At 56.3% G+C, this 10583-nt stretch overlaps 1 protein-coding gene across 2 annotated transcripts; it reads right to left on the reverse strand.

The window, feature by feature from the left end:
- Window positions 1-1276: 1276 nt before the first annotated feature.
- On the reverse strand, window positions 1277-7141 carry UBALD2 (UBA like domain containing 2). Of its 2 annotated transcripts, none has more exons than XM_070479928.1 (3): window positions 6731-7141; window positions 6283-6345; window positions 1277-2321 (listed from the first exon to the last, which is right to left on the reverse strand). In XM_070479928.1, the coding sequence occupies exons 1-3, from the start codon at window positions 6848-6850 to the stop codon at window positions 2001-2003; spliced, it is 504 nt and encodes a 167-aa protein (XP_070336029.1). In that variant the 5' UTR covers window positions 6851-7141; the 3' UTR covers window positions 1277-2000. The 2 variants fall into 2 exon arrangements, with proteins under 2 accessions (XP_070336029.1, XP_070336030.1); XM_070479929.1 differs by having other exon boundaries at window positions 1277-2318; window positions 6731-7138.
- Between the last annotated feature and the right edge of the window lie 3442 nt (window positions 7142-10583).

The raw sequence follows: 10583 nt of genomic DNA on the forward strand, positions 1-10583 counted from the left end.
ACCTTTTGCTCTGCGAGCGGGAGGCAGGCCAGGCCCAGGACCTCCTCTGCTGTGTCCTGGCCTGGAATCCAAACCCACCAGCTTGGTGGGGAGGGGGGAGGAGCAGCCCACCCCACCCCCACCCCGACGCCCCTGAAAGGACGGAGGCCCCCCACTCCGCCTCCCCGCACCTGGGCTGCCTGCTCGCCCTCAGCCAGCACTGGCCGCCCACGTGCCTGCAAGGGGCTTCCCCTTCCAGCCTGGGAAAGCACAGGTGGGCAGTGAGGGGTGCGGGTGGGAGGAGTCCCACGGATCTCCGACCAGGAAACAAAACTGAAAGGACAAACCCAGCCTCAAGCACACTGTCACATGCAGAGCAGGTGGCCGAGGGCAGCTGTGTCCCCAGTCCTGCTCCACACCCATGGGGGGCTGCCCCGCAGCAACCCCATGGAGACACGAGGGCCCAGGAGTAGGGTGGGCCAGTCAGCCAGGCGGGGCCCTTCCCAGGTGTCCCTGCACTCTGGGTCTGAATGTCCAGACCTGCAGGCCTGATTGACAGCAAGGCCCAGGCTGCCGAGAGGGAGGGAACGCGCCCACTCACATGTGCTGGAGGGGGCTGGAGGCTGGGGGGGGTGGGGGGAAGGGGCTCGAGCAGGAACCCCAAGCCTGGGGCCTGCCACCCAGCTCCTGCATTCGGGCTCCACACCCACCTGGCCACCTGTGTGGGAGAGCCTGAGGAAGGGCCCCACCAGGTCAGGAACTGCCATCACCGCTCCATCCTAGCGCCGGGAGGCCAAGAGGAAGGCGGGAAGGGAAAACAGCCAGTCCCCTTGGGGGCCCACCCGGGCTTCTGGCTCCGAGAGCTGCGACTGACCTCTGGGACAGGGCCACATGACACGCACGTGGGGACAGGATGCCCCAAAGGAGCTTGGGGGCAGGAAGAGCAGAGATGGTGGAAAGATGCCTTGGGGGGCCGGGGAGGGCCCAGGCTGAATCATAGGGCCGGCCCCCCGAGGCAGGCAGCTCCCCCCGTCCCCCACCAACTGCAAAGACAGGGGCTACAGGGCTAAGGCTCAGCCTCTGGTGGCCAAGGGCCAGGAGAGGGTCACCGTGACCTAGCCAGGACCTGTTCTCCTCCCACCCGATCCAACCTATCAGCCCCCGTGTCAGGACACCTGACCCCGCCGCATGCCCGTGGGGCTGGTCCCCCGACTGCAGCACAGCCAAGGGCCCGCCACCCCTCTGCCCAAGGAGCGCGCTCTCCGTACCAAGGCAAATAAAGGCACCGCAAACCAGGGAAGTTAGAAAAGTCTCTTTTACGTTTTAAATTAAAATTTCACCCTGGTGAGATGATTTGATTTGGGAACTCCATCCAAAGGCCAGCCCTCCGCTCTGCTGTCCGCAGCCGGACACACAGTGGGAGAGGCAGGGCGGCCCTGGGGCTGGGGGCCAGCTCGCAAGCCCTGCACGAGCCCTGCACAGCTGGCCGGGGGTGGGGAGCGGCCCCCACACCTTCAGCCACCCAGCACCACCGGGAGTCCCTTCCACAGCCTCCCGCAGGGTGGGAAGGCAGAGGTCCTTCGCCGGATTCCAGAAGGTGTGACCTTTGAAAGGAGGCAGCGAGCAGACACCACGTGACTGCAGAGTCACGCCACCTGGCTCCCAAGCACCTGCCCTGGGACAGGGGTGGAGGAAGGGGTGCTGGCCCCCTGGGTGGCTCCCCTGGCCCTTCCCCGCTGACCCAACACCCCATCGGCCAGCCCCGGTCTCATACATTAGTTATTTTTACATATTCATATATATATTATAGTTATATATTAAAAAGAGGAAAAACAAAAAAACTTGCCTGAAGAGAAACTCCTGAAGGATCCAAGTGGCTCAGGAAGTTTACTGTCCCCCCACCCACAAAAATTCTCTTCTATAAAATCTTCCAGTGCGATCTTCAGGAAAGCCCCGCGCCCAGCCTCCCCCCGCCCCTGGACCGCCCCCAGCTCCAGCCCCGCGCCCGGCGGCGCCCAGTCTCATCTCTGGCCGTCCGTCGCCGCCACGGCCTTCTGCGGCGTGCTCCCCTGCTGTCCTCCAGGGGGCCACGTGGGCTGTGGGTGGCGGAGGTGGTGGAAGCTGTGGGCCGTGGGGGAGGAGGGTGGCATCCAGGCGGCCTGGTGGCTGGGCGGGGACGAGGCCCAGAAGGGGCTGAAGTTTGCAGGGGGCGAGCAGGCCACCGCGGTCATGGGGCTGTTGCTGCTTTGCAGGCCCTCGGAGGCACGGAGCTTTGAGAACATGGCCAGCGCGTCGGGGAAGTTGGGCGGTGTGGCAGGTGTGTTGCTGGGGGTACACATCTGCTGGGAGAGAACACAGGGGTCTCAAAGGCTGCCCACGTGTGCCCCCCTCCCCGATCCCCAAGCCACAGTCCGAGGTCCTACAGAGCCTGCCTTCCCGTGGGGCTCACCCAGCCCTGACTCTTTTATTTTCCATTGTTCAGTCCAGAAGAGGTTTCAACAGCACAAAAGCATCCCTTGTACTGAACCGATAAAAACCAAAAACATAGAGATGGGCTCCTACAATTTTTGTCAAAACCAGAGTGTTTCTTTTTATTTGGCTGTGCTGGGTCTTAGCTGCAGCAGGTGGAATCTAGTTCCCTGACCAGGGATCGAACCTAAGCCCCCTGCATTGGGAACAGAGAGTCTTAGCTACTGGACCACCAGGGAAGTCCCCAGAGAGTGTTTCTTGATGCTTGGGAATGACATCCCAGTGTCAGAAGCAAATGGTTGATTCCAGCCAGGAGCTAGGGTGTCAGATTAAAGCCGGGACAAGGGAGGAAACCCAGGACACCACTGCTGAGTGCCTCAGCCTGGGTGAAAACCCAGCTGGCTCCTCAATAACCCGCCTGCAGCTGTCCCGGGGTTGTCAAGTCAAGGGAAGACAGCCAGATCTGGGGTCTCCCTCCAAGGCCAGCCCAGGAGAAGCTGCGCCTGCTCGGCGCTCCAGTCCGTTCCCCGGCAGCAGCGCTGGTCGGCGGGCCTCAGGGCCTCTGCCTCATCACCTCACTTCTCATGGGGGTGACAGGTCTTTCTGATTATTCTCTCTCTGTTAGAGGTGAGGAAACCGAGCCCCAAAGCTCAAATCACTTGACCAAAAACACAGCACTGCAGGGACTTCCCTGGCGGCCAGTTGTTAAGAATCTGCCTTCCAATACAGGGGACGCAGGTTCAATCCCTGGTCGGGGAACTAAGATTGCACAAGCCACGGCGCAACTAAACCCATCTGCCTCAACTAAGACCTGATACAGCCAATACTTAAAGCACACCACTGCAGGGCGCAAGCTGAGAAGCCGGAACGTGGGGGGCTCCCAGGTCTGCAGACCCAAGCTCTTAACCTCTACCCAGGCCCTACTCGTCTGCAATCAGTGAATCTAGCGTGACTTCATGCCCGGGCTCCCAGAGGACAAAAACCAGGGATGTCGGTTTCCGGCGTCCCTGTGACTTGCTGCCAGCGTCTCGGCGAGTCCACTCAGCCCCTCTCAGCCCTCTTCTCGGGGGTAGCTGCAAACATGCCAACCTCTGCTGTCTTCTACCACAACCCTGAGCAGGGACTCCAGCCAGGAAGGGCAGGGGCCAGGCTGGTGTGCCGTAAAGGCCAGCCTCCTTGCAAACATCAGGGAAGGCAGCCCCCAACCCCCTGCACCTGCCATGCGGGGAGCACAGAGGTGCCATCCAGGAGTACCTCGCGGGGGCCCAGGGAGGAGGCAGCAAAGAACACGGCCAGCACAGAGCCTGTTGTGACCCCATGGCCGCTTCTCCCTTTCCCAGGAAGCCATGGGAGCCCTTCTTTGAATTTCTCCTAATTTTAGCAACACCGGCCCCTCCCCCAAGCACAGGGAGCAAGATTTGCGGACTCTTCACCTTGCAGACGAGCTTACAGAGCTCTGCAGTTAAAAACTCCAGTCCCCAAATGGGGACAGGCCCACGGCGGGGTGGGCAACCCTCTCTGATTAACTGGGGTGAGTCCCCCATCAGCAGCTGGGGCTCCAACCCGTGTCCTCTCCGGGGAAGCCACAGGACCCAGGGCAGCAGGCCTGGCCCCACCCAGACCACTTCCCTCCTCCCTTCACTATTCCTCCACCACCACCCGCCTCTCCCAGGGCTGACTTCTCGGCAGCAGGAAACAATGAATGGGGGGTGGGGGCAGAAGCCAATTGCATCACAACATCGTGACCGACTTCCCCAGTTCACCAAGCCAGCGATCTGGAGCAGGCCTGTGCCCGTCTGCCTGTGAGCTCAGGCGATCTCCTTAACCTCTCTGGAGCTGCTCTCTGCTTCTATAAAACCAGGGGTTTGGACCAAGTCCTGTGAAAGTCCAGCTCTGCTTCTAACAGCTACGGAGAGCGCTTCCCAGCTCCCAAGCACACCCGGCGTCCACTGCACCCTCTGAATGTCCCACTGTTTCCTATCCAGTGTTTTTCTCCTCTTCCTGGCCCTTCCCAATCTAAGCCGGGAGCCCATCCCCCTCTTATCTGGGAAGATGCCTCCAACTGTTTATGTCCAGTAATCTACAGGACAACTATTTACCAGTTACTCATGGCCTGGGGCACTTCTGGTATTTTTATGTAACATTTTCCTTTGATTTATTATCTCTTAAAAAAATGACCAGCTTCAAGAGGGCAGGGATGGTGTTCTCTCAGGTGCTGGTTAGGTATTCAATACACAGTACACTCGTGGGGGACAACAATCATACTATCTGTTACAAAACCGGCAACAGCCCTCGAGGGAAGCTTCAAAAGGATTACAAACCCTGGGGATTTGCAGGGAAAGAGCAACAGAACCTAAAAAGATCACCAGTCCCGGCTCTCGCAGGCGAGCCTCTCTGTTGAAGGCAGCACAGAGCCGCTGAGCCGGAAGCCTGGGCCTTTTGAAATGACCAGTTGATGGAACAAACCTCGAGGGCCCCATTGAGAGGACACAGAGGCAGGACATTCCCAGGCTCACATGGCAGGTTCCCCTCAGTCAGGTGCGGGTGGAGGCCCCCCTGGAGATGAACCCCTCTTGGTTATAACAAGAGCCTGGCCTCAACTGCCACAGTCCTGCAGCCAGCATAATTCTCATCATACTCCTATGCGGTTTTGTTTTTTGATTTATACACAACACGGGCCATTCCAAGAGAAAAGCTGGTTAAAGGGGTCAAAACAGAACCCCCCGCCACCACTGGTCCTTTTTAACTAGATGAATGCATGGCATCAACAAGACACAGCAGAGGAACCCACGGCAGCTTCTCCAGGCAAAGCCGAGAACTCTCCCACTCTGAGAAGGGAGCTGGGGGCCAGGACACTGAGGGTGAGAAATGGCAAAAAATACACTTCAGAAGCCGCAACAGATCTGAAGGAGCGTGTTTTACGATCGCTATCATGGGGCCCTCCTCCCCCAGCAGGGCAAACCGGTAACTAGAGGGGGGAAAAGGAGGCATTCAGACCTCTAAAGCGAAGGGACGTCCTGTGCCCAGTGGAGAGCAGGATACCTTATGGCCAGGAGGGCAAAGGCCCAGGCCTGGGGCCAGCTTGGAAAAGAGAAGAAAGCAAATCCAGGCCTGAACCACTTCTGTTTCCTGTGCTTTATATGTCTTCACCTACAGAGATTAAATGCATTCTTGGCTTATCTAGTCAAAAACCTCTAAGTCTTCCAGGCGACTCAGGGTTAGGTCTTTTTCCATGAACAGGAAAGAGTGGACATAACTACCTGGGAAGAGCCCAGCTCCCAGGCCGGGGTGGATTTATCCCTTTCCTGTTCCCCGTAGAGCTGGGCTGTTTGGATGGGAGGGGGGGAGGGGGCTGCCACTCAACAGCAAGAAGTAGCGCTCCATAAACAGACACCCCCAGGTCCCAGTCCTCTGGGGGGAGGCCTTCACTCCCGCCCTCCGTTTTCCCCCTCCCCCGATGTCTAGTTATCCTCCGAGCCCCCTCCCCATACCTGCCTCCTGGCTACTCCTCCGGCCGCCCTCCTAGCCCCTGGCCTAGGAAGATCGCCCGGGCACAAGGCCTCAGGTCGAGCCACAGTGGCCCCGGAGGCCTGACCGCAAAGTTGGGCGAGCCGGCCGGCCCCGGGAGCCGCTCTTTCCTGGAAGACATTTTGGCTCTTTGTTTACAACGCGGCGCGGCGCTCCCCGGCAACATGGCTGTCACCGCCGGCGCCTGACAGCGGCCCCCGGCCCGCGCGCTCTGCCGCCCCGGTGCGCTGCGTCCCCGGCCGCCCCGGGTGCGCCGCGGCTGCGGCGAGGCCGGCCCTCCTGCCCGCCGCGCCCGGCCACACTTACCATCTGGTGGTGGTGGTGGCCGTTGGGAATGTTGGTTTCTTGGAAAAACGTGCTCAGGGCGGTCTGCAGACAAACACAGCGGTAGGGTGGCGGTTAACGGGGCCGAAGGCAGGAAGCCCACCGGCCAGCCCGGCCCCACCGGCCCCACCGGCCAGGACCCTCCGCGGTGTCCGTGGCGCTGCGCTCCCGGGCCTCCGGGTCCGACCCTTCGGCCCGCCGGCACGCGTCGCTAAGAGGGGGCGTCCCCCAGGCCACACGAGGGTCCCAGGCGGTGGGGCCCCGCGTCCCACCGGGGCGCGATCGCCGGACCGGGCGATATAAATAGAGCTTCCCTGCCCCCTCCCCCTCCGCGGCGCGCTGCTGGGCGCTCCGGCCTGCACCCCGACCCCAGGGCCGGCGGCCAGCGAGCGGGGCCACCCGGGAGCGCTGGCTCTCGGCCCGCACGCACCTCAAACTGCCAGTGGGCCGCCTGCAGCAGCTGCTTCGCCTGATCGGCCGCGCAGCCCGCTGCCAGCACGAACTGGTTGATCATGACCTGGTGCCGCAGCTCATCCATGTTCACCGACATGGCTCCGGCCGGCGCGCACTCCCGGTCTCGGCGGCCGCGGGAGGCCGGCTGCCCTCCGCTCGCGCTCGCCGCCGCCGCCCGCGGCCTCCGGACCCTCGGCCGCCGCGCCGCCCGCCTGGCGAGTGTTGTTGTCCGGCTCGCGCTGCCGGCCGACACCACAAACAACAGCGCGGGGCGGGGCCGCGTGTCCCAACGTTCGGGGGCCGAGAGCCGCCGCCGCTGATTGGCCCGCTCCGCTTGGCCGGCGCCCGGTTCCCGTGCGGACGTTCGATTCGAATCCTGCGGCCTGCGGGCCCGCACTGTTTCTCTTTTCGCCTGGCCGCGCCCATTGGCGGACGTCGGCGCCGTGGGGCTCCCGGGCATTGGCCAGACTCTGTGTTTTGGCTCGTCCGGGCTCCTGATTGGCCCCGACCCGGCGTTTGGGGCGGAGCCGCGCCATCTGATTGGTCTCCCGTGAGTCTGTTTGAACTCAACTTGAAAACCTTGAGTGCCAGCTGATTGGCTGAGGCTCCTCTATTTGCTGTTGTAGTTTTGGGGGGTGGTGCGGCCAAGTTCATTCATTACTTCATTGAAACTGAACATGCTCAGCTGGAAAAGCAAGACAGAGTGGCTTTGACTCACTTCCTCTGAAAGATGTGGTCATCTCGAGAAACACAGTGATCAAAATAGGAAACAGAGTCTTTGCAGCTACTCAAGTCTCAAAATTGTTTGTTTTTTTTTAACTTTCAAGCTGCTCTGCTTTTTTTTTTTTTTTTGGCTTTTTATTGAAGTGTAATGTAATCTCTTCATGCCTCCTTCCAGTCCAACCCACCCCAAAAGCCCAACAGCCTTTCCCTACGTTTTTAGGCCAAAAAATTGGCTTTCTGAAGATGTAAAATAATGTTCAGTTCAGTTCAGTTGCTCAGTCGTGTCCGACTCTTTACGACCCCATGAATCACAGCAAGCCAGGCCTCCCTGTCCATCACCAACTCCTGGAGTTTACGCAAACTCATGTCCATCGAGTCGGTGATGCCATCCAACCATCTCATCCTCTGTCGTCCCCTTCTCCTCCTGCCCCCAACCCCTCCCAGCATCAGGGTCTTTTCCAATGAGTCAACTCTTGGCATGAGGTGGCCAAAGTATTGGAGTTTCAGCTTTAGCATCAGTCCTTCCAATGTTAATGTACATTAAATATAATCTCAAGGAGAAAATGAGACTTTCTCGGACACTAATATGAAAACTAAAAACAACAAAAAAACGTTCTTCCATAAATTGATTGACCTAACTGAAACTTTAATTTTTCTATACAGGTGCTGGCTCTCCACTCTAGACATTTAAAAACAAAGTTTATTTATATACACTGAGCTTCCATCTTCTGAATTGGATTTAACCTTCAAGTTTTGTGCTTGGAAATTGTCAGGATGGGAAAAGAACTAGGAGTTTAAGCAGACTGAAGACGGGCTAGAGAGTTTAGAAAGGTAAACATTGCTAGGAATTCACTGTGAGAATTTCTGTTTCTGAAAAACTTTGTAAGTTCTGGATCTAAAATACCAATCAAAGAGTACATTATAATTAATGAAGAGTCTTCAAAACAGGAGGCTAAAAGAAAGGAAGCCATGATTCTATTTTGACTGCCTGAAGTGGATTTAACTCTCCATCTAAGAAAACCTAACCATATTTTTTTAAAAAAGAATATAAATAAGGAAAAAGTTACACCCAATGTTTATGTACTGATCAAAAACAGCTCCAGGCACTATAATGAGTTTGCCCCATTTAGTTAGTCCCTTTGTTTGTTTGTTTTGAAGGAGTAGGAGTCAGCTTTTTGCCTGCCCAGACCCATTTCTGTTGCTGTAATTGTACTTAGCTACCTCCAAGTTTGCATGGGCTGAGACCTGGAGTGTGGCTGAAGAGTCAAGTACAGCTTGCAGCCCTTCCCTTCCAGTAATTGCAAGGTGAAAACAAAAGTGAGCATCCAGAAGTTGCCATTTGCCAAGGAGCCTGGGCCACAAGCAGCCTCAGAACAAGGAAGTACTGTCATTGTGGGGCTCCAGTTTTCACAAGTACATACAGGTGTCCAGCATGCCAGGGCCATGAGTAGTAGGATCGAACTGGGCAGAGGCATTTCAGACTGCAGGAACCCTTACGTCTGTTTGTTTGTTTTGACTACGCCTTGCAGCATGTGGGACCTTAGTTCCCCAACCAGGGATCAAACCTGTGCCCCTTGTAGTGGAAACAGTTTTACCCACTGGACCACCAGGGAAGTTCCAGGAGCCCTTTTGTCTTGTTTTGTTTAGTAGCTAAGTTGTGTCTGACTCCTTGTGACCCCATGGACTGGAGCCCTGTAGGTTCTTCTGTCCATGGGATTTTCCAGGCTAGAATACTGGACTGGGTTGCCATTTCCAGGAAGACAAAGGTCCTGAAAACACCAAAATTGCCAAAGCTATTTTTGCTTGGGTATCAGTGTGATCTGTTCTGAAGCTTTCTTTCATGTTTACCATTTGCAGGGCACAGCTATAGACACCCAGCAGAGGCATGGAAGACCAGGCCCCCGAGCCATTCTGGTTATCTGCTGTGGGCATAAAGTCAACTTGGGCAGAGAAAGCAACAGAATTCTGCCTCAGATTTGTAGCTGTGAGTAGTGGAAATGCTTAATCAATACTTTGGCTTCTGAGAATCTGTTTGGCAATGAATAGGAATAGGGCTTCCCCTTCTCAGTCTGAGAAACAGGAGTGCCCCCCTCCTGGGAGCACAGGGAACATGAATGAGGTCATGTTTGTAGAGGGCTTTGAGCTGTTGGGATGAAAGCAGCTCCCCAAGTGCAAGGTGTTATTAAGTGAAGGTATTATTTTCATCTGAGAGGACAATGTGCAGCAGGCAAAACAGAGCAATAAAAGCATGCCCATTAATAACGAATAAAGCACAGTAGTAGTCTTGGAAGGAACAAAATCCTTGTTACATCAATGGTCTAGGCTACAGAAAGAGCCATGCTACAATAACTAAGAGAAACAGTCTTAGCCAGTATTTCCTCAGGGACCATGGAGGTGGGGCAGGGGGTCCGCATAACAAGGATGTTGGGAATGCAAGTCATTGAGTTGGTGGAGAGACAGGCAACAATAAATATCTGGATCATCACAACAGCTGCAATTAACCAAGCATTTCTGGTGAGCCAGGCATCTTTTGAAGAGTTTATTGTTGTTTAAGTCGCTCAATGGTGTCCGACTCTTTGTGACCCAGTGGACTAGCCCACCATATTCCTCGATCCATGGGATTTCCTAGGCAAGAATAGTGGGGAAAGTTGCCATTTCCTTCTCCAGGAGATCTTCCTGACCCAGGGATCAAACCCAAGTCTCCTGAATTGGCAGGCAGATTCTTTACCACTGAGCCACCAAGGAAGTGTTTCAAAGAGTTTACTGTCTGTTAACTCATTTCAATCCACGACAATCCAGAATTCCATTTCACAAGCAAGGCAATTAAGGCACAGAAGAGGGGAGGAGCTTACCTAAGGTCACAGTAGTAAGTACTGGAGTGAAGCATTGGCCTGTGTAGTTCCAGAACCTTGTGGTTAACCATTACACCACACTACCTTCCTTAATGCTATAGTGTCACCTCAGTGGGGCTCACAAAGAGCCATCAAGGGCACTGGGACTTGTACAGGGGTTGCTTGGAAAGGAATGAGCCCCAGATGAAGAAAAGGAGGAATCTGCTCTCTTGGGCAGTCATGGGGGAGGGGTGGAGAACTGACATTCCCAGTTCA

Source organism: Odocoileus virginianus, chromosome 17 (assembly GCF_023699985.2).
Source record: "Odocoileus virginianus isolate 20LAN1187 ecotype Illinois chromosome 17, Ovbor_1.2, whole genome shotgun sequence".
Classification (NCBI taxonomy): Eukaryota; Metazoa; Chordata; class Mammalia; order Artiodactyla; family Cervidae; genus Odocoileus; species Odocoileus virginianus.